Below are 22,375 nucleotides of genomic sequence, written 5' to 3'. Positions count from 1 at the left end.
GCCACGCCTTTAATGAGAGCGTTCCCTGTGGGAAGAGGCCTGGCCCTCCCTTAGGGAGGAAGAGTGTGGGTGACGGAAGCTGCATCGATACCAGCGGCGACAGAAACCCAATGACACGGGAAAGAGAACTCGGAGGCTTCCACGTACCCGTCATCTTCCTACCCAGGGGAGGAACTGATACCTGGGAGGAGAGAACAAACTCAAGACACAGGCAGAAAGCCTAAGAACCAGGGATGTCTTTTCAGCTGGACACGACTGAGAAAGAGGCGTGAGGACCCCACGCTTGGAAAAGGAGGTCAATCATGAACCTCTTGGTGAAGCAGATGCTCTATCTTAACCGTCTCCTCATTTCTCACTGCTCCACGGTCAGAGTTGTCAAGATCGATTATTGCTTGTTGAACAGACTGAGGCTGGGCAGGTTGGAACAGGCTCCACTTTCCCTCTCTGCGAAGGCGGGCAGAGAGGGCTTACTGCAGGACGGTGGAGACGGCAAGCTGTGTGAATCAGCTCCCTTGCCACAGACACTTTGCAGCCCTTCGATGAGCTGAGCCTGGCGACCGGGAGCAGGTATCTCTGATTACGGAAGCCTTGGGCATTCCTTAAGAAAGCAATAGGCAGACCAGCGGTTTTCAGCCCTTGCCTGCATTGCCAGCTCCCACACTTCCTGTTTAGTATGTGTGCTATGTAGCCACATCTGATTTGTTCATCTTCTCAACATCATATTGGAGTATAAGCACTTGTCTTGTTTTTCATATATTTCTAGAAGTGTTGTGAAGAGGCAGGGAAAAGAAAATCCCACCCAGCCCTAGTCCCAGAATTCATTGCTTGAGAAAAGTCAAGATAAGAAATGTTACCTTCGCCCTGGCTGGTGGCACAGGGGATAAAGCAGCGGTTCTCAACCTGTGGGTCGCGACCCCGGCGGGGGTCGAACGACCAAAACACAGGGGTCGCCTAAAGCCATTGGAAATACATATTTTATTGGCTTTAGGCGACCCCTGTGTTTTGGTCGTTCGACCCCCGCCGGGGTCGCAACCCACAGTTTGAGAACCACTGGGATAGAGGGTCATCCTGAGGGCACCAGCTTGACCCCGAGGCCACCAGTTCAATCCCCAGTCAGGGCACGTATGAGAAGCAAGCAGTGGGTGCACAACTACATGGAACAATGAGTTGATGCTTCTCTTCTCTAGCTAGCTAGCTTTTTCTCCCTTCCTCTCTCAAAACAAAACAAAATAAAACAAAAGGATATTACCTTTGAACTTGCTGTGTGACCTTGGGAAAGTCACTTTACCTCTCTGGGCCTCAGTTCCTTATGCAAATTGAAAAGGTTAGATTAAATATTTCCAGTCCCTTTGTCTGGATTAACTGTTTAGAGTAGACAGGGGAATCAGACAGGAGGATGTGTGATGGTGATCCTAGCTATATGGAATGAGTCTCATTGGACCAGGATTCCAAGTCATAACCAACGCAGACTGAAAGCATACAAGTGCCAGGCGCTGTGTTGGGTAGTTGGCATTAATTTGTCTATTTAATCCTCACTTTAAAAAATTATCATTTAGCCTGACCAGGCGGTGGCGCAGTGGATAGAGTGTAGGACTGGGATGCGGAAGACCCAGGTTTGAGACTCCGAGGTCGCCAGCTTGAGCGTGGGCTCATCTGGTATGAGCAAAAGGCTCACCAGCTTGGACCCAAGGTTGCTGAGTTGAGCAAGGGGTTACTCGGTCTACTGAAGGCCCACGGTGAAGGCACATATGAGAAAGCAATCAATGAACAACGAAGGTGTCACAATGAAAAACTGATGATTGATGCTTCTCATCTCTCTCCATTCCTGTATGTCTGTCCGTATCTATCCCTCTCTCTGACTCTCGCTCTGTCTCTGTAAAAAAAATAAAAGTGCTCAAAATATGTAAAAAAAAAAATTTTTTTAAACTATCATTTAGATTCACACAGAAAGCCCAAATTAAAGACAAAATAATAATAATAATAATATAATTAGTAGTGGAGTAAGGTGTGACAAAGCTTCTCAAAGTCTGGTCTGCAGACCAGCAGCATCAGCATCATGCAGGGACATGTCAGAAGAGCAATTTCTCAAGTCCATTCCAAACCAGCCGCAGCAGAAACTCAGAGGCTGGGGCCCAGCCACCTGAGTTCACAGGTCCTCCAAGCCGGTTTGAGAACTGCTGAAGTATAAGAGCATACACAGCTTAACACCTGCCACCAGGATTCCTCTTGCAGAAAAAAGAAAAGAAAAAGATAAGATAAACTGTCTTTACTTGAAAAAATACATTAAGAAGTTCTTGAGATAAAAGATGGGACCCCAAGTGCCTTGATATTGGCTAACGAGACATCAGAGGAAGAAAGTGGAAATGTTTGAAGTTCCTGGGACAACCATGGCAGAAAGGGGTGAAATGAGAGGGGGCAGGAGCTGGGAGGAGAGGCACCAGGAAGGTGCTAAGAGGCTGTGCTCTGTGATGTAGTCCTACCCCGTGGTCCTCAAGAGATCTTCAGCCAAGTCCACTACAGCCAGAGGCAGTAAAGGAGAGCAGAGTATTCAAAGCCACAGCAGACCAGGGTTCCAGCTAACCTGCCGGCCTGGGTACGTTTCACAGGTGGAGAGCGAGGATGGGAAAAGGTTTTTCCAGGACGCACAGAGAGGAGAGGGCGCACAGCTGGCTTTCAAGCCCAGATCTATCTGAACCCACAGACTTCCCACTGTACCCCAGCCTCTCTGGGGCCACAGCAAACTATTGAACAAATATATTTAATAGAAAAATGGGAAGGTTAGGCCCTGACCAGGTGGCTCAGTGAATAAAGCATCTACCTGGTGTGCCAGAGGCCATGGGTTTGACCCCCCTGGTCAGGGCACATGCAAGAAGCAATCAATGATTGAACGACTAAATGGAACAACTAAGTGAAACAGTGAATTAATGCTTCTCTCTCTCTCTCTCTTCCTCCCCCTTCCTCCCTCTCTCTCAGATCAATGGAAATTTTTTTTAAAAAAAAAAGAAAGAAAAATGAGAAGGTTAGAAGGGCAAATGATACAGAAAAAGCCAAGGAAGTGGGAGAAAACAAGAGGTACCAGTGACAGTTCGGAGCCAAATAGGTCCAGCGGCAGGACCTACATAAATAAATAAAGGGCAGATAGGATACACGTCAAAGCTGGCTTAGGACTGTCTCCTTCCCTCCACTCTTTGGGAAAACAGAATGACCCCAGAGAAAAGACCTACAAGAAACAAATTTATAGTTCTGCTATCCAAAAAGCCAGTTTGCCAACCTGCCCGTACACGTGGCACCTTCCATTAGTTTTTTAGTGCCTTGCCATTACATAGAAGCAGCAGGACCACCATACATTTAAATTTCCAACATTAAGAACAGAGACAAAACAAGCAAACAAACAAAACAGTGAACAGGAATTTAAGGGAAAATGAAAATAATGCAGACTCTACAACAATCTGTTAAGATATATATGTGTATACTTTTCATAACCTCAGAGATAAGTATAGCAGTTACATCTTTGAAATAAGAGCTGGGCCCTCACTAGATGGCTCAGTTGGTTAGAGGATTTTACCGAAACATGGAAGTTGCTGGTTTGATCCCCAATCAGGGCACATACAGGAATAGATTAATGCTCTTCTATCTCTCTCTCTCTCTCTCTCTGTCTCTCACTAAAATCAATCAGTAAACATTTAAAATATAAACAAAAGCTAGGTGTTATAAAAGAAAAACAGGGAACAAAAAATAGCTTTTTGGAATTAAATATATGATAACTGCAATTAAAAATTCATGTCTGGCCTGACCAGACGGTGGTGCAGTGGATAGAGCGTTGGACTGGGACAGGGAGGACCCAGGTTCAAGACCCCAAGGTTGCCAACTTGAGCGCGGGCTCATCTGGTTTGAGCAAAGCTCACCAGCTTGGACTCAAGCTCGCTGGCTTGAGCAAGGGGTTACTCGGTCTGCTGAAGGCCCGCGGTCAAGGCACATATGAGAAAGCAATCAATGAACAACTAAGGTGTCGCAACTAAAAACTAATGATTGATGCTTCTCATCTCTCTCTGTTCCTGTCTGTCTGTCTCTCTCTCTGACTCTCCCTCTGTCTCTCTAAAAAAAAAAAAAAAAAAAAAAAAATTCATGTCTGAAATTAAAAGATAAAGGGAATAGGCCAGAACCCCTGAACTCCCAGCTACCCAAAAGGGCTTTCAACCCTGTCTGCACATTGGAATCACTTGAAGAGCTTTTAAAAACCCTAACACAAGGCCATATACTAGACCAACAAAGTCAGGATTTCAGGATTTTAGACCAGGCATCCATATTCTTTATTTGTTTTATTTTAGAGAAGGGGTGGGGAAGAGAGAAAGAGAGAGAAATACAGAGATCTATTTAGTACCCCACTTCTTTATGCATTCATTGCTTGATTCTTGTATGTGCCCTGAGCGGGAATCAAACCCATAACCTTAGCACATTGAGATGACACTCTAACCAACTGAGCTACCCAGCCAGAACAGGCATCCATATTTTTTGAAGCTCTCCAGGTCATTCTAACGTGCAGCCAAAGCTGAAGACTTCTGGCCAAATGGGAACAGCTTTATAATTTAAAAACACAGGCAAATAAAAAGTAATTTGAGGCAAGCTAGACAGGATCTGGTTAGCTCCATCTTGGAGGGCATTAGGTTAGGTCTGGAAGGGGCTTGTACTACGAAGAACACCGTAAAGAGGAAGAGTGTGGTGTATGTAAAACAGAGTTAACTTGAGCCGTGTGCTCAAGAGAGCATGAGTGTACTGCTTGCCGACTGTGACTTCTCCCACTGCTGTGCTCCAAGTCAGAATTAGCTAGTAAGTCATATAACTCTATATCCACTTTGGCTGGCCTGGTTTACCCTGGCCATGGCTACTTGGAAGGGAACCTCAGAAATTAAACATTTGGCAGGGAAATAATGGATGCCCACTGTCAGAGCAATCCAGGCAACCAGCTAGAATAGAGAGTCCACAATATTGACCCTGAGACCAGCATCCTGTTTGGGTGGCGGAGCCTCAGCTACACCAGCCAAGGTGTTTGAAGAAACTCAAAGCTGAGGTGGTACAAGATACCGGAGTGAGGGGCCTGGGAGAAACCAGGAAGTAGAAAGGGGAGGAGTCTAAAATTGAATAAGGGTGAACAATTCTGGACATCTTCCCCAATCTGTTCTCTACTAATATCCCTGAAACTCCTTAGCGCATTATTTTGGCATCTCACAAAAAGCACGTGGCCATCTGGGACAAGCCTCCTTCCTTTCCATCTCAGGAAGTATTGCCTTCAACCTTCCCCATCGCCCAACGGGATGGATGGAGCTTGGTGTTTGCCTGGTCTGTTGGGGGAGGACATTCTGGACACAAGTGAAAGCCTTTGGGTCAAGATGCTGGGAGCTCCCACGTTCATGCTGAACTGAGTCACTGAGTAGGGGTCACGGGCACAGAGAACGTGATGAGCCTCTTAAGGACAAGAATCTCTGAACTGTGGGTGGGAGTCACGCTGGCCACTCACTCTCGTGTCCCCTGCCTCTGACGGAGTGTGGGTTTTCAGGGGGTTGCTGCATAGGGAGGCCTGCGTGGAAGGGCTGCAGTGAAGAGTGGGGTTGTTGTATACCCACTCGTCAAAGTACCCTGGTGTGGGACTTCCTATAGCTGCTCTTATGAGGACCACAGACGTGAAGCTAACAAAGTGGTCTAAAATAATTCCCCTGGTCCTGGTTCCAGGTTCATCCACCCTCCTCTGGGAGCCCAGGATGGCGGTGTATAGTAGTAGTGAGAGGGGTCTGGTAACATCGGTCACTACACTGGACTCTTGGAGATAGATCATCAGGAAAGTGGAGCAAAAAGCCCCACTGTAGACCTCTCCCCACCCCAAAAAAGGGCGTAGGAACCCTGTCATCCCAGCATCATATGTGGCCAAACCCCCCCATTCATCTGCCCAAGAGTCACCCTTTCTCACCCAGCAGAGACACAAACCAACAATCCAGAATGATGCTACTTAGACATCAAGAGCCAGAGTACATGCGCTTTATTAACCCACTGAAACCGCACCTCACGGAAAATCCTCACCGAGGAGGCAGCCTGAGAACAGAGACCCTGCCACCCTTTGAAATGACGAGGAGTAGAGGCCGTCAGGAGCGGCCAGCCCTAGTGCTGGGCTTGGAGAACTTGCTGGTATTTGCAGTGAAGACTCTTAGGACCAGGCCCTGGGCCCTGCGTGGAGAGAAGGGGTTGGGTTTTAGGGTTGGGTTAAGTAGAGGCCAACTCCAAGCCCTGGAGACAATGACCTTGACTTTCTGGGCCAGTCATTCTTAGAACCGGCCCCCCGGGCAGGGCACACAAACGGGGCGGGGGCTGCAGGTTGTGCGGGCCACGCCAGGACCACAGGAGGCCACAGGAACACAGGGAAGGCACGACTTGGAGGGCGAGGGGTCAGGGGTACACGGGTTACAGGGCAGCCTAGGAGGAAGAAAATGATCAGATTAGTATGATTTTTCCAGTTGCTGTTTTCAACAACTCAGAGCACCTTAAAAACACCTAGTCCTGCCTGACCTGTGATGGTGCAGTGGATAAAGCGTCAACCTGGAAATGCTGAGGTTGCCGGTTCAAAACCCTGGGCTTGCCTGGTCAAGGCACATATGGGAGTTGATGCTTCCTGCTCCTCCCTCCTTCTCTCTCTCTCTCTCTCCCCTCTCTATAATGAATAAATAAAATCTAAAAAATAAAATAAAATCACCTAGTCCTGCCCCAGCATTTTACCAAAAGGGAAATAGAGGCCTAGGGAGAAAAAAGATTTGCCATTGTCACGTGATGAATTTGTAATGAGACCAGAATGAAAACCCAGGGCTCCCGGCTGGGCTCTTCCCAGGCGCCCTGCTGTCTCCACAGAGCTTTGCAGATTGCATTCAGAAGAGGAGAGAGCACAGTGAGACTCACTTGCAGTCCTCGCTCTCCAGCAGGCCCCGGTACGTGCTGATCTCACACTCCAGCCGCGCCCGCACGTCCAGCAGCACCTGGTACTCCTGGTTCTGCCGCTCCAGGTCACAGCGGATCTCGGCCAGCTGGGACTCCACGTTGCCGATCAGGCCCTGCATCTGGGCCAGCTGGGAGCTGTAGCGGGCCTCGGTCTCCACCAGGGTGGATTCCAAAGCATCTCTCTATGAGGACAGGATTGGGTAGGGAGGAGGAAGGTCAAAGATCAGAGAAGGAACAAGGAAGATACCCCTAATCCCTCTGGGTCTCACTGAGGCCTCAGAATCCAAGAACAGAAGCTCAGAGTATCACTTTGAGCCAGGATGAACCACAGTCAGACATCTCACTTGAGCCAATTAGTCCCTGCAGCCACCTTAGTCTGGAGAGTCTAAGCCTAAGAATGGTATCTCTGAGGAACTGATAATTACTCAGAGAGAACCTGCTTACACAACACAGGAGCTGCTGCCTGGACATGTTGCTTGCTACAGGCCTCCTGTCTTTTACCAGTGGGGCATCTGTGATGGGGGCTACACCCTCATTTCCTCTTCTCTTCACAGAAAATCTCTCATGCTCAAGACGTTGAACAACTGGAGCCTGTGTGTAGTCGGGGCGTGGAAATTGGGGCGCATGCGTAGCTGGGCTTGGTCCCCAGCAACCTCAGGACTCACCATGCTCTGCTGGGCCTGCAGCTCGATCTCCAGGGCGTTGACTGTGCGTCTCAGCTCGATGATCTCTGCCTGGCAGGTCTGCAGCTGCTCTGAGCTGGACACCACCTGCTGGTTCAGCTCTTCAGTCTAAAACTCACACACACACAGGAGCCGGTCAGGATCACTGGGGACGTGGCTTCAGAGAGCTACAGAGGCCGCTTAGAATCATGACCCAAGAAGGACCTTGCAGACCACCCAGCCCAAACTATTCATTTTACCCTTGAGGACATTGTTGCTTAGATGACAGCAACCTGCCCAAGATGCATGGTGAGGTCAAAACAGAGTGAGGACTCAAACTCAGCTTTCTTGGTTGGGAGCCCCAAGGTCACTTCTGTGTAACCCACAGGGTGTCTCTGCTGCACTGTTTCCAGCACCCACCTGGGTGTTGAACCAGTCTTCAGCATCCCGGCGGTTGTTCTCCACCAGGGTCTCATACTGGCACCTCATCTCATCCAGAACACGATTCAGGTCAACAGGTGGGGCAGCGTCCACCTCAACGTTGAGCCGGTCACCAAGCTGGCAGCGCAGTGAGTTCACTTCCTGTGGCATCAACGAGGGTCAGCTCAAGCTTTCCCAGCTGCCTACCTCACTCACCTCCTCCTCCATGTCTACCTGCTCTGCCATGTTCACCTGCTCCCCCATGCGCACCTGTTCCCCATGCTCACCTGTTCCCCCATGCTCACCTGCTCCCCATGCTCACCTGTTCCCCATGCTCACCTGTTCCCCCATGCTCACCTGCTCCCCATGCTCACCTGTTCCCCATGCTCACCTGTTCCCCATGCTCAGTTCCTCCCCCATGCTCACCTGTTCCCCATGCTCACCTCCTCCCCCATGCTCACCTCCTCCCCCATGCTCACCTCCTCCCCCATGCTCACCTGTTCCCCATGCTCACCTCCTCCCCCATGCTCACCTGTTCCCCATGCTCACCTGTTCCACCATGTTTACCTGCTCACCCATGCCCACCTGTTCCCCCATGCTCACCTGTTCCCCCATGCTCACCTGTTCACTATGCTCACCTGCTCCCCATGCTCACCTGCTCCACCATGTTCACCTGCTCACCCATGCTCACCTGTTCCCCCATACTCACCCCCTCCTCCATGCTCACTTGTTCCCCATGCTCACCTGCTCCACCATGTTCACCTGCTCACCCATGCTCACCTATTCCCCCATGCTCACCTCCTCCCCCATGCTCACCTGTTCCCCATGTTCACCTATTCCCCCATGCTCACCTGTTCACCATGCTCACTTTCTCCTCCATGCTCACCTCCTCCCCCATGCTCACCTGTTCCCCATGCTCACCTTCTCCCCCATGCTCACCTGCTCACCCATGCTCACCTGTTCCCCACCTGCTCCACCATGTTCACCTGCTCACCCATGCTCACCTGTTCCCCCATGCTCACCCCCTCCCCCATGCTCACCTGTTCCCCCATGCTCACCCCCTCCCCCATGCTCACCTGTTCCCCATGCTCACCTGTTCCCCCATACTCACCCCCTCCCCCAATGCTCACCTGTTCCCCATGTTCACCTATTCCCCCATGCTCACCTGTTCACCATGCTCACTTTCTCCCCCATGCTCACCCCCTCCCCCATGCTCACCTGTTCCCCCATGCTCACCTGCTCCCCAATACCTACCTCCTCATGGTTCTTCTTGAGGCAGAGCAGCTCCTCCTTCAGGGACTCCACCTGGGCCTCCAGGTCGGCCTTGCACAGGGTCAGATCATCCAGGATCCTGCGCAGGCCGTTCATGTCTGACTCCACCAGCTGCCGCATGGACACCTCCATCTCATACCTGGCAGGCACATAACAGGGCAGCTGAGGCTGCATTTCCTTTATTTATCTAAGTCAGAGCCTACCTCAGACTGGCCTGGTGCTGTGGGTCCACCTTAATGCCTCAGCAACCTAATGCAGCCAAAGCCCTGAGTCTAGGCATCACCAATGTCCAGTTCTACCAACCACAGGGCAAGCGGGACAACTCACTTGGTCCTGAAATCATCTGTGGCCAGCTTGGCGTTGTCGATCTGAACCACCAACCTGGCGTTCTCTGCCTTGGAGCACAGGGCCTGGGGGAAAAAGTGACCTCAGTGAAAGAAAGAACATTCTGCTGGCTGGAGTGCCCCAAAGCAGGCATGAACTAGCTTTGGAGAAAGGGCGGAGCACCCATCCCTGGACTCTCGGCAGCTGAGGCTCCCTGAAGGCTTCTGGGCATGCTACAAGGATCAGAGTAGGAAACCACTGAGGTCCCTTCCAATGCAGTGCGACTGCGTCCTGGAACCCGGAGTAGAAACAGGGAGGCGTGGAAACGCTGCAGGAAAGACCCGGCATGGCGGCTTCCTCTTGTCTCCCTGTCGCCTAGGCTACCAGGGTCTCTGGGCAGGTTATCACCAACAGCATGTTCATGATTCCTTGACCATAAATGGTCTTTCTCAGGACCTGCTGTGATTCGGGCTGTGGGCCGGACAAGAAGGACACTTCAGACAGGCTTTTCCTTTCCTGAATTAGTTATAGGAAACCTGACCTGCACCAAACTCCTCAATCCAATCCCCCTAACCTTGAAGGAGAAAGAGAAGGTGAAGGAGAGAGAGGAGGTAGAGGAAGGACAGGAGGAAGAGGAGAGTTGGGCTGTGGTACCAAAGGTCACATGACCAGTTAGTTCACAGAGCCTGTGTGCAAGCTCTGGCTGCACTAACTGCCAGCTGGACCACTTTGAATAAGCCTGAGCCTCAGTAGTCTCATCTGTTAAATGGGCTGGTGCTACCTCCCTCGTTAGCTTTACTGAGAAGAGCAAATGAAGCCACAATGTGAGCATGCTCTGTGACCTCTGAAGTGCCTGGCAGGAACAGGGCTACCACCGCAGATGCCCTGGCTGCCCAGTCCAGCGCTGGTGACACCAGCCTGCTGAGCCGCCAGCGCCACTCGAAATGGCTCACCTTCTTCTGGAGCTCCTCGATGGTCCGGAAATAAGACTGGTAGTCAGGGCACAGGTAGGGCACCTGCTGCTCACACCACTCACGGATGCGGCTCTCCAGGCTGGCGTTCTCCTGCTCCAGCTGCCGCACCTTCTCCAGGTAGTTGGCCAGGCGGTCGTTCAGGAACTGCATGGTCTCCTTCTCGCTGCCGGTCAGGACGCCCTCTCCAAACCAGCCCCCGCCCACGCTGTAGCTGGTGGCAAAGCCTCCGTTCGGGAGGCAGAGAGCAGGGAGGCAGCTGGCCGCCCGGCAGCTGCTCCTGCCCAGCCCAGCCGAGCACGCAGAGAAGCTGCGGGCCCCGCGGGACAGGCTCGGGAGCTTGCAGGAGCCGCTGGAGTACACAGCGGACAGGCGAGCGGCGCCCCCGCGGGTCCCGCCCGGGCCCTTCAGAGACCCTGAAGAAAAGCTGGCCTTGAGGCATTTGGAAGCCATGGCTTCAGCAGCCGGGACACAAGTGACAGATCTTCAAGGCTGATCACCCCCCGCTGCAGAGATGGTAGCTCCTTACCCGGGTTTATACCTCCGACCTGGTGGGCGTTGGCCTTCACAAAGTGTTTTCTCCTCGTAAAGTTAATGGCACTTTCTATCAGAACCCCTCATTAGCCTGTTATTTAGCTTCCCGTGAACATTTCCCGGCCTCGTAAGAAAGGAGCCCCATTGGGCCGGCGGCTACGTCGAGACTCATCCCCACCGCCCCTGTTCCTGGGAAGACAGAGCCTCCGTCAGTTCTTCAAAGGGGCCTGTCATCAGAACCCAGACCTCAGCCTCCTGTTAGTCTTCTTTTATGGGCCTGAGGGAGTAGAGGAGGCCTCGGGGTTGGCTCCCGGGCACTGGAAGAACAAGCCTGGTTTTGCAGGAAGGCAGGGCCCCAAGCCAAGGAGACACAGAAGGCTCTAGACCGGCCCAGGAAATACGGCCAAGCATAACCAGCTATTGCATTTTCCCCAGGATCATTCCGGTTTCAGCGCTGAAAGCCTCATACCCCTGGGAATCCCTCAGTCCCGGGCAAAATGGTTGCGTTGGTCACACTGGCCATAGCCCCACATCCTTGCGCATCAGGAAGCCCACGCTGGCTGTGCAGCCTCGACTCCAGCCAAAATGGCTCGGGGTCAGCTCACTGGGCACCTGCCCGTGGTGACACCTCCATGTGACGGGAGGCATGTCTTCCCGGGCCTTGGTTGCCTGGGGTCAGGGGGAGTGGTCTTTGCTTCACAGACCTCCTGGGAAGGCCCAGAGAGCCTGGCTTTCAGTTTTATCTCTGCTACAGGAGTTGTCTGGGCTCATGCCCAGAAAGCTTGACAAGGGGTGGGTTCTGGTCCCAGAAACTTCAATCTGCCAAGCAAGTGGGACCTGGCCAAGGGGCTGGGAGCTGAGCAAGAGGGCAGTCGTTCCCGGGGCGGGGGCCTCGTCCGGTAGGCCGATGGGACTTGCCATCCGGCCTGCCCTGCCGTCTGGGGTCTCGCTCACTGTCCTCGGGCGTGTGTGATCCTTCCCATCAGGGGGGTCGGCTGGGAGCCCCACACCAGCCGCTCTCCAGGCAGGGCGCTCATGCTGCTGTGCCTGGTCTCACTTAATCCTCACGTTGCCCTGTGAGCCCAAGCTTATTATCCCATCTCAAAGCTAAGGAAACCAGGACTCAACGATGATAAAAGCTTGCTCAAGTGCCACCAGCTAGTGACAGGCAGAACCAACATGCCAGCCCGAGTGTGGGCTCACCCTCTCCACTACACCACCAGCCTCCAGGCTGCTCCGGGATCCCGTCCCAGGCTGCCAGATGTGGTTGGTCTCTGTGGAGAAAAGAAAGGACAGAAAAGAAAGGGCTCCACAAGGGGACGACCGACAGCCACTGGTGTCCCAGAAGAAGCAGCACAGCATCATGGTTACCTGTTAACTCTGTGGGTTCAAATCCCAGCCCTGCCACATACCGACTGCTTGACTAAACTTCTCTCTATCCCTCTCTATTTTCTCCTCTGTAAACTGGGAAGATGACAACAGCACCTTCTTCCTAGGGCTGCTTTGAGGGTTACATGAGTGTGAAGACCCCTAGGATAGTACCTGCTTGTGGTACATGCTCAGTAAGGGCAGCCGCTATGATTGCTGGTCCTGCATGGGTTGGATCTTATTATAGTCACACTGCAGTAGTAAACAGCTCTAACTAGAGAGTGCAGTCTCTGAGCACACAGGCCACCATCCCACAGGCCAGGTGCATGTGTTTGGGGCCCTCAGATACAAAGCTTCCATGAGTCACCATGCCCTTCCCACACCTGGGGGCCTGGTGTGACCGGCACCTACCCGGCACCGTCCCAGGCCCCCAATGCCTGCCTCGGCCTCTCCTCCCTGGAAATCCATGCCCCAGTGCAGGGATGCAGTTGAGCTGAGAACCTGGATGCACCTCCCTGGGTGTTTGTGCTTCCCACCCAGGTGAGTACAGGGCTCCGCCCAACCCCTGCTAAGCCACAGCCTCCTGGAGCCACCCTGGCGCCCAGAAAGCTACCGCAGTGGAGGCCGGGAAGCCACATGCTGTTTATACAGCCCTGAGGTTTACGTGGGTTCCCAGGCAGGACTGCACACCCGTGCTACCTGGAAGGGATTTCTCTCCCCCCATACAACCCTTTTAATAACAAGACTAATGGTACCAGCCCTCATTCACTGAGCACTTTGCACCTGCCGGGCCCCACACGGAGCTCTCTCCAAGCATTCTCTCATTCACTCCTTACAGCAACCTCACAAGATTGGCATCACCAATATCCCCATTTAATAGATTAATAAACTGAGGCTTAGAATGTTTCGGGTGCCCATCCCCTGCTCCAGCCCTGTGTACCCTATCAGCTCCAAACATTCATGGCAGTGACTGAGGTTGAGCTGTTGGCCCTCCGCTCACTGATATCCTCAGATTGTCTTGTGTTTCAGCCTTATCTTCCCAGGGAGACTGCAAGTTCTTGAGGGCAAGGACTGACCTGGTACTTCTTTTGAAATCTCTATAGTGCCAAGCACAGTGCTGGGCTTCTAAATGTCTCAGCATGAACAAATGAATGAATGAATGAATGCCTATAATGAACTGTGCTAAGAAGCAAAGAAAGGATTTTGAGAAGATGGGAGCATAGAAAGGTAGGGAATAAGGAAAGAGGAGAAAAACTGGGTAGAAAACTGAAAGAGAAAGATACTTCCTAAGTCAGTCTTACATCCATACTCTTACAGATGAGGAAACCGAGACTTAGCAATAAAAGATTAGGCATCCCTGTGCGGGTGAGCAGCACCTGCTCAGACTAATCAGCCCTTTTGCAGAGAACAAAGTCTTCTCTAGGCAAAAAAAAACATTCTGCCCAAAGGGATACAGGCCCTTGAGCCAAGTCAGTGTGAAAGGTATAGCCAAACATTTTTTGATAAGTTTTTTAGATAGTTTTATAAAACATGTAAGTAATATTTTTAAAGCTATGAATTATCCTGTAAATTATTCTGATCTATTTCCATTCTCTCTTATCATTCTTTTTAATTAGAACAAAGTAATTATCTAGAACCCCTTATCAGCAAGAACTAATGTTGTTGGCAAGTATCCTAATAATTTTCCCTACAGGAGCATTGCACTCTGCTCAGTTGAGCTCTGTGTTGTCCCCAGAACATCCCACGGATATAATTGGCCATGCTCTCAAATACCCCTTGCCCTTCTTCCTCCTGCCTCTGCCCATCTGTCCAGGTTTCCATCAGTTCTAAATATCCCCTAAGCCTTTCCTGGTTGTCCCAGCTCTACATGATCTCTGACCCTCCCGAGAACCTGACAGCCTGCCCACGCCCACACCCGCCATCCTTGGCACAGTGGGGTTGTGCATGGGGTGTTCTCCCATTCTGGACTGTCGGCTCCTTGGGAACTGTGCCTGTTCTCTACGCTTTGGGCAAGCTGATTCTCCACGCCTGCTTCTCCCTAACAAGCCCCTGCATGAGCACTGGGTTTTCCATGCATGTGGTCCATGCATATCTGTTGACTGAAGTCTGTCACTCATTATGTCAATGTCCAGTCACCAACAGAGTTGAATTCTGGTGTGCACACTGGTTAGTGATTTAAACTGGAACTCAGTTGAGGGTGTGTGAGAGGTTGAGAGTAGTAAGAAGAGGTTCCTTAAACAACACAGATTCTCTAAACAATTTAATTAAAAAAACTAGACAAAGCTACGTAAATAAAGCGCCTATGACACATGGGGCTGTTTGAGTGCATTGGACGAGGCTGTGCACACACTCTGTAAACTGTGAGCACAGAAAGGAATGCACTGCCTGGCGCGAGGAGCTGCCATTGAGAGTATTTGTCAGGTCACAGCCTGTGTGGTCTGAGGTCTGTCCGCTCTGATGAGATAGCCAGGCAGCCCGAGCTGCAGCCAGAACAGAAGGCTCAGTCCACCCCTCAATCCCTGGCTGCCTCCAGGTTCTAGCGAACAGGGGTGACACGTTCTGAGAGCCTGGCTGCCCACTTCTCACCTCCTGAGTCTCAGGCACAAGCCAAAAATGTAGCCCTCAGCCCCCGGAGCAGGAGGGAGAAGCACAGAGAGCAGCACGGAGGGAGGGTGAGACCCTGGAGAAGGGCCTCCCGCCCCAAAGCCAAGAGGGTCCTCTGAGGCCAAGGGTTGCAGGCTCACTGTCCAGCTCTGAGGCCGCTGCTGACCAGCAGCAAGGCCCCCCGGCATCCTGCTGTGTAAGCAAGCAAAGAACTTGGGCCCACCTGGAGGGGCTTCCCATTCTCCACACTCAGCCCAGGGGCTCTTCACTGAACACGAACGTTCCTAGCTACTACTTCCTGAGTGCTGTTCACACATTGAGCCTCCTGCAGCCCCATTTTACAGATACACCAGCTGATACCAGAGAGGTCACATGACATGGCTGGGCGCCCACTGCCAAGCAGAGCCAGGCTCAGTGTGGGATGCTCCAGTCTGCCCACACGCTACTGCCCCTAAAGTCTGAGCTGTGTTTGCTGCAGCTCTGGTTGAGCACATCAGTCAAGGCCACATCTTCCCCTGGGATGTCTTGGGCTCAAGTCAGAGCCCAGAGGCAGAAAAGAAGAGACAGAAACAGACACAGAGAGAGAGGTGAGAACTGTGCGCTGAGAAGAGCACCAGAGTTAGTCTCAAAGCTATGCAATGGCCTGTGTTTCTCTCTCTACTGTGTGACCCGGGGCAAGGGACTGCCCTCCCTGGACCTGTGTTCTCAGCTGAAGAATGAGGCAGGAGATCCAGAAGGCATGGGGGCCTCAGACTTCCCACAGGCCACACTCCGTTGCTCAGAGGGGTACAGAGCCAGGCACGGATGGGCTCAATGCCCAGATGGACATGGCTCAACCAGTGGAATCCAGGGCACTGTGGACTCAGCCCCCTTGTGAGGTTCCTGCCCCCCTGCCCCGTGTCACCCCACACACACACGTCATGTCCCCACCACCTTCCACTTCAGATCTATACCCAGTGCTCTGACACGGATTCACACCCCACCCTCATCCCCCAGATGACTTCAACTCCCCTTCCCAGGGGTGGCCCCTCTCTGGCTGGTCCCGGAACCCCCTCTCCTGAAGGGTCCCTGGTGTCAGATCTGAGGGTAGGCGAGCAGGGTACAGGGAGGTGGACATGGGGGAGAGAGAACCACCAGGTCCAGGCAGGGCTACTGAGGAGGCCTGGCCTGGGAGCCTTTGCCTCTTCTGGGCCACCCCAGGTGGGTACCCACAGGCAGGGCTGACAAGCCGTGGGTCATGGCTAGCACCAGTCGGATTGGGCCAGGGTCTGATCTTGTGGACCAGGGCCTTACGTGTCCCTGTAATTACATATTTTTCTTCACCTTGTCACTTCCTATCACCCAGAGCCAGAGGAGACAGACCTGAAACCAAAACCCTCAACCTAACTGCAGCCCCTGCTCCAACAACCCCGCTGGCTAACCGCTCGAAAATAGACAGAGCCGGCTTTGCTATGCCAAGAGAACACGCTTTATTGGGTCAATTCCCGGGGGAACCTAGTTTTGCATGCATAAAAGCAGTAAAGTCCAGAAACACAATATAAGAAGCATTTTTTGGTAGAAAAACCTGCTGAGCAGGGAGCCCCTCTAGGGAAGACGGAGGTCGTTTAAAGCCAGGAGCCACAGAGATGTCCTCCTTCCTGTGGCCCAGGGCTGACTGGGTGGGCTGGGCAGCTGGGGACAGTGGGCGGGGTGACACGTGCTCCCTGGAGGAAATGCCTTTCCTTCTCCGATCTCCTCCGGGATGGTGCAGACCTGGGTGCTGCCCGGGGACGCCGGAGCGCAGGGCACGCTCAAGCCTTAAGAAATTCTCATGGCGGGCTTGCACTCCGTGGCACAAGGGTGGGCAGGCAGCCTGAGGAAATGAAATCTTATCAGGTTGTGTGTGGCATCGGGTCATTGAACTGACACGGTGTTAAATAGACTTAGGGGATTGCATGAGACAGGTGGGTGATAACAGCCAATGGCCTCAGAAAGTGCCTCTGAAATCCCCGAGGGCTGCAGGGAGGAAGACTAGAAACTCCCAGCCAAAACAACAGTTGGACCATCTTGTCCCCCCCCCGTCAATGGCCAAAGTCCAGGGCTGGAAGGAACTTGCTCTCGAGAGGCTTTGGATCAGTCCCCCTTTCATCTGTGTAATAGCCCCGTTCCGGGGCTGATGCTGCCAGCAAGGCACTGCGGGTGGGTCTAGGTGAGCCTGGCTCCCCAGGGCCCAGGGCCACTCACTTGCAGTCTTCTCCCTCCAGCAGGCGGCGGTAGGTGGCGATCTCCGACTCCAACCGGGCCTTGACATCCAGGAGGACTTGGTACTCGTGGTTCTGCCGCTCCAGGTCACAGCGGATCTCGGCCAGCTGGGCCTCCACGTTGCTGATCAGGCACTGCATCTGGGCCAGCTGGGAGCTGTAGCGGGCCTCCGTCTCCGCCAGGGTGCACTCCAGAGAGTTCCGCTGCAGCGGGGGGAAAGGGGAGGAGCTGCCAACAGGAGGAGGGAGACCCACCCACACACCCACGGCCCTGGGATTCTGTGTGTGTCACTGTGATCACACCTCGTGATCATCTGAAGGCTGAGGCCGGAGGATCGGGGAGCCTGCCTACCACCTGCGGTGGCTAGCCACTCAGGCAGGGGCCACTCACCATGCTCTGCTGGGCCTGCAGCTCGATCTCCAGGGCATTGACTGTGCGTCTCAGCTCGATGATCTCCGTCTGGCAGCACTGAAGCTGCTCCGAGCTGGACACCACCTGCTGGTTCAGCTCCTCAGTCTGAGAAACGAGAGGGTCCAGGGCACGGTCAGACCCAATGAAGCTCCTGGCAAGCATAACCTCACGCCAGGAGCTGGCGGTCTTGGGCTGCCCCCGGCCCCACCTGGGTGTTGAACCAGGCCTCCACATCTCGGCGGTTGTTCTCCACCAGGGCCTCGTACTGGCATCTCATGTCATCCAGGATCTTGGTGAGATCCACTGGGGGGGCGGCGTCCACCTCCACATTCAGTCGGTCCCCGAGCTGGCAGCGGAGGGTGCCGACTTCCTGCAGAGAGTAGAAAGATGGCAGAGGTGATGAAGAGGATGCAGGATGTTGGTTTCAACTGAGCTGCATTCAAACCTTTTCCTGCGGACATCAGCTATGTGACATTAAACAGGATACTCAACCTCTCTGAGCCTCAGTCTCCTCACAGACTTGTACCCACCTCCTCAGGGGCTTTGGAAGAGTAGGTGAGAGTAAGGTGAGAGGACGCAGGTACCAGGTAAACTGAATTATCAGCGGGCACTACAGTCTAAATGTAGATTTAGCATCATGGTTAGGGTGTGGGATCTGTGATGTGTGACCTTAGGCGAGTGACTTAACCTCTTTGTGCCTCAGTTTTCTCATCTGTAGAGTGGAGCTTATAATAGTATATCCCTCCTGGGATTGTTGTGAGGATTAAATAAAATGAAAATGGAATGCAAACTGCTTTGCATAGTTCCTGGCACACAGTAAGTCATAAATTAATGTTAGCTGGAGTCACGTGGCAGTTGTTGTCACGGTTGTTATGCCCAAGACTCCCCGCCGGACAGGAAACACTGGGAGGCCACGTGGTACCAGCCTTACCTCCTCGTGGTTCTTCTTGAGGCAGAGCAGCTCCTCCTTCAGGGACTCCACCTGGGCCTCCAGGTCGGCCTTGCACAGGGTCAGCTCATCCAGGATCCTGCGCAGGCCGTTCATGTCTGACTCCACCAGCTGCCGCAAGCCCAGCTCCGTCTCGTACCTGCACACAGAGAACCCTGCCAAGTCTGCGGCAAAGGAGCCACGCACAGGGAGGGCCCCTGCCCTGCTATCCAGCTCAGTGGCTGATTTGGGGACAGCAGCACAGTGGCCCTTTCCCTTGACCCAGAAGGATCCAGAGCCAATGCTGCATTTTGCACTTCTACCTTCACCTGACCTCACTGCCACCTCCCCAGCTCCCCGGGGCAAGGGACAGAATTCAAGGGAGCAGCACAGCCACCTCCCTGATCAGGCCCACTCACTTGGTCCGGAAGTCATCGGCAGCCAGCTTGGCGTTGTCAATTTGCAGGACCAGCCTGGCGTTCTCAGCCCTGGTGCACAGGATCTGGGGAACAAGGGCATCCCATGACCTGGAGGAGGCCCAGCGGGGTGGGGGCGGGTGGGAAGGGGTCGCCCAGCTCACAGAGGCCACTCCTCCAAGTGCCACCAGCACCTTCAGCATCTCCAGCCCTGAGCCCCAGTATGAAGGGAGCACCAGTCCTAGGAGGGATGCCAGTGGCCATCAGTCCTGACATCTGTAGCCCGCAGAGTGGGAAACGCTAGGGTGAGTGGAGAGAAGCAGGCCGAGCTGGAGTCGGGTTCTGCATCCAACACTGACAGGTTGTCTGATCTTGGGCAAGTTGCTGAACCTCCCTAAAATTCAACCTGCACATCTGTTAAACGGGTCTAGTAATGCCCATCTCTCCAAGATAAGGAATAAATAAGCCAGGAGAGGAACGTGTGGGCACAGTGTCTGTGTCCAACAGGGGCATGGTGCATGTTACTGCCCTTCCTACAGCGGAGACAGCGAGGGGAGGGGAGGAATGACTGGCAAGAAGTTACAAGCTGCAGAGGGGTCTGGGCCCTCCAAAGAATCAGGAGCCCGAAGAGACAAGCTTGGCTTGATAGACTTCCCTAAAAGCTCTAGTTTCACCTGTAGCCCTTCAGGGTGAGCAGACCTCCTCCAGGGACAGGGCTGCCCACCCAGACAGGGACCAGGTCGTCATTACCTTCTGCTGAAGATCCTCGATGACCTTGAAGTACGACTGGTAGTCTGGGCAGATGTACGGGATCTGAGACTCATACCACTCTCGGATCTTGGTCTCCAGCTCCGCGTTCTCCCGCTCCAGCTGCCGCACCTTCTCCAGGTAGTTGGCCAGGCGGTCGTTCAGGAACTGCATGGTCTCCTTCTCGCTGCCATTGAAGGAGCCCTCGCAGAACCAGCTCCCACTCCCCGCAAAGCTGGAGGGGTGGCACCCAGAGGACAGGTAGGAGCCAGGCAAGCAGCTCCCAAGGCTAGAGATGCCCAGCCTGGCAGAGGAAGAAGACCCTGCAGCACCAGCAAGACTGGGGACCCTGCAGGAGCCCACGGAGCGGACGGAGGACACCCGAGAGATGCTGCCTGCTGTACCGCAGAGGCCCTTGACAGACCCGGAAGAGAAGATCGGGGAGCAGACCTGCGTGGCCATGACGCTAGCAGAGAAAGGTTGCAGCTTAGCAAGAGCTGGGGTTCTGGGTTCTCAGGGCCTCTCTGAGGCATTTATATACCCTCTTTGTGGGGTGTTGACACGTTACTCTTGGGAAAGCCTATTCCTATGACAGAAAGCTAATCTCACTAGAATGTGATTTTTGCTAATCCAGAGTTCCCTGTCTTGTAAAAAAAAATAATTTTTGTTCAATTGAGTTTGCTAAGTCAGGACTCTCAGCTGTTGTCACTTTGTAACAGAATATGAATTTTATTGCCTCTTCAAAGACTTTGCACCACATCCCATAAATCGGGAGTGGCCTCACAAATGACATTTGGTTCCTGCCCTGTCTGCATGCCTTCCACTGAGGAGCCCAACCTGTCCATGTCACCATCATCCACTACCCCCACCCCTCATAGCTGCTGACCTGGGCCCCGGGCCACATGGATGGTGAAGAAGGAGCAAAGAAACTAAAATTCGTGGAGCACCTATTATGTGCCAAGCTATAGTTATTTCATTTACAATTCACAACAATCCTGGGAAGCAGCCAATATGGTCTCCATTTTACCAGTATGGAAACTGAGGCTCAGCATGGTTAGAACATAAATAAATAAAGGCTTGCTTAAGGTAAATAGGCAGTGAATAAAGAGCCAGGATCTAAAATCAGGGCTCTCATGTCCTGGCCTGGTAGCTCAGTTGGTTAGAGTGTTGTCCCAACACACCAAGGATGTGAATTCGATCCCCAGTCAGGGCACATTCAAAAAATCAACCAATGAATGCATAAATTAGTGAACCAACAATCAATGTTTCTAAATAAATAAATAAATAAAACCAGGGCTTTCATGCCCCAAATCTCACACCCTCATCCCCCACACAACCAAGGTCAAAGGCCTGAACCCAGAATTTAGGGACAGGGACCAAGGTTCAAATCCAGGCTCTGCTGATATCTGCTGAGCACATCACCCCTCACTGTCTTCATCGTGACAGTAGAGATCACCAGCCTGCCATGCCTACTTCACACAGATACAAGGAGGATCAAAAGTCAGAAGTAAATGTGTTTTGAAAACCATCGGGTATGGCCCTGGCCGGTTGGCTCAGCGGTAGAGCGTCAGCCTGGCGTGCGGGGGACCAGGGTTCGATTCCCGGCCAGGACACATAGGAGAAGCGCCCATTTGCTTCTCCACTCCCCACCGCCTCCTTCCTCTCTGTCTCTCTCTTCCCCTCCCGCAGCCAAGGCTCCATTGGAGCAAAGATTTCCCGGGCGCTGGGGATGGCTCCTTGGCCTCTGCCCCAGGCGCTAGAGTGGCTCTGGTTGCCCCCTGGTGGGCAGAGCGTAGCCCCTGGTGAGCGTGCCAGGTGGATCCCAGTCGGGCGCATGCGGGAGTCTGTCTGACTGTCTCTCCCCGTTTCCAGCTTCAGAAAAATACAAAAAAAAAAAAAGAAAGAAAGAAAACCATCGGGCATGATGGAGATGTTAGTTAGGCTAATAAACAGTCTTTGTTGGTTGTTTATGGCTGTGGCCAGCAAAGGATCATGGGAGTGAGCCTGCAAATGGGGCTGCTTTGGAGGGCAGTTTGCTTTATGGACCCCAGTTTTTTAAAACGAGGTGAGTAGAATCAAGACCCCCAAGGCAGCCCGCTCTGACCCCCCAGTCCCTGAACTGGGTACGGAGATGGTCAATGCAGACTGTGGACCAGGAAGGAATGAGCACAAACAAAGCCCTGCAGACAGGCGAGCGAGCCCGGAGGAGAGCCTAGGGATTAAGGGGCAAACGTAGATGCGGTCTTCTGCTCACCACACGGGCTTTCCCAAGGCGTGGGCAACCTGCTCACTCCTCTCCCACGCAGACTGGGTTTGCAAGGCTGGCATTTATGGAGGCATTTATGTGCTTCTGGAGTTGTAATTTACCAACCTCTTAAAACACTTTATAAGCTTCTCTCTGAAATTACTCAGGAGGGTTGGCTATAGTGCACAACACCTCACCCAGGGCAGGGGACACCTCGACAGGACGGCCAGAGCAGCCCGGTGGGCGCCTCCTGG

The 22,375-nt window shown here is 53.0% G+C and overlaps 2 protein-coding genes across 3 annotated transcripts; both read right to left on the bottom strand.

Moving 5' to 3' along the window:
* Positions 1 to 6,014: 6,014 nt before the first annotated feature.
* Positions 6,015 to 11,123, bottom strand: KRT35 (keratin 35). 2 transcript variants are annotated; one of them, XM_066364207.1, is made up of 7 exons: positions 10,610 to 11,123; positions 9,660 to 9,742; positions 9,315 to 9,471; positions 8,061 to 8,222; positions 7,640 to 7,769; positions 6,940 to 7,156; positions 6,015 to 6,462 (listed from the first exon to the last, which is right to left on the bottom strand). In XM_066364207.1, exons 1-7 carry the CDS (start codon positions 11,078 to 11,080, stop codon positions 6,315 to 6,317), a joined length of 1,368 nt encoding a protein of 455 aa, XP_066220304.1. In that variant the 5' UTR covers positions 11,081 to 11,123; the 3' UTR covers positions 6,015 to 6,314. The 2 variants fall into 2 exon arrangements, with proteins under 2 accessions (XP_066220304.1, XP_066220303.1); XM_066364206.1 differs by having other exon boundaries at positions 6,940 to 7,160; positions 7,644 to 7,769.
* A 5,461-nt stretch (positions 11,124 to 16,584) lies between these two features.
* Positions 16,585 to 20,393, bottom strand: KRT36 (keratin 36). Its single transcript, XM_066364211.1, has 7 exons — positions 19,880 to 20,393; positions 19,133 to 19,215; positions 18,717 to 18,873; positions 17,994 to 18,155; positions 17,765 to 17,890; positions 17,357 to 17,577; positions 16,585 to 16,985 (listed from the first exon to the last, which is right to left on the bottom strand). Exons 1-7 carry the CDS (start codon positions 20,336 to 20,338, stop codon positions 16,931 to 16,933), a joined length of 1,263 nt encoding a protein of 420 aa, XP_066220308.1. The 5' UTR covers positions 20,339 to 20,393; the 3' UTR covers positions 16,585 to 16,930.
* Between the last annotated feature and the right edge of the window lie 1,982 nt (positions 20,394 to 22,375).

The sequence above is a fragment of the Saccopteryx leptura genome, chromosome 2, assembly GCF_036850995.1.
Source record: "Saccopteryx leptura isolate mSacLep1 chromosome 2, mSacLep1_pri_phased_curated, whole genome shotgun sequence".
Taxonomy (NCBI): domain Eukaryota; kingdom Metazoa; phylum Chordata; class Mammalia; order Chiroptera; family Emballonuridae; genus Saccopteryx; species Saccopteryx leptura.
This window is presented reverse-complemented; position numbering and strand designations above follow the sequence as displayed.

What these genes read in the sequence shown, in the direction of transcription:
- KRT36 (XM_066364211.1), bottom strand. Translation starts at nt 20,338, where the DNA reads ATGGCCACGCAGGTCTGCTCCCCGATCTTCTCTTCCGGGTCTGTCAAG. An exon ending in TCGAGGATCTTCAGCAGAAG is followed by an intron (nt 19,216 to 19,879) that starts GTAATGACGACC and finishes CTTGTTCCCCAG; the next exon opens with ATCCTGTGCACCAGGGCTGA. An exon ending in CTGGAGGGAGAAGACTGCAA is followed by an intron (nt 16,986 to 17,356) that starts GTGAGTGGCCCT and finishes TCATTTCCTCAG; the next exon opens with GCTGCCTGCCCACCCTTGTG.
- KRT35 (XM_066364207.1), bottom strand. Translation starts at nt 11,080, where the DNA reads ATGGCTTCCAAATGCCTCAAGGCCAGCTTTTCTTCAGGGTCTCTGAAG. An exon ending in ACAGATGATTTCAGGACCAA is followed by an intron (nt 9,472 to 9,659) that starts GTGAGTTGTCCC and finishes TGTGCCTGCCAG; the next exon opens with GTATGAGATGGAGGTGTCCA. An exon ending in TCAAGAAGAACCATGAGGAG is followed by an intron (nt 8,223 to 9,314) that starts GTAGGTATTGGG and finishes TTGATGCCACAG; the next exon opens with GAAGTGAACTCACTGCGCTG.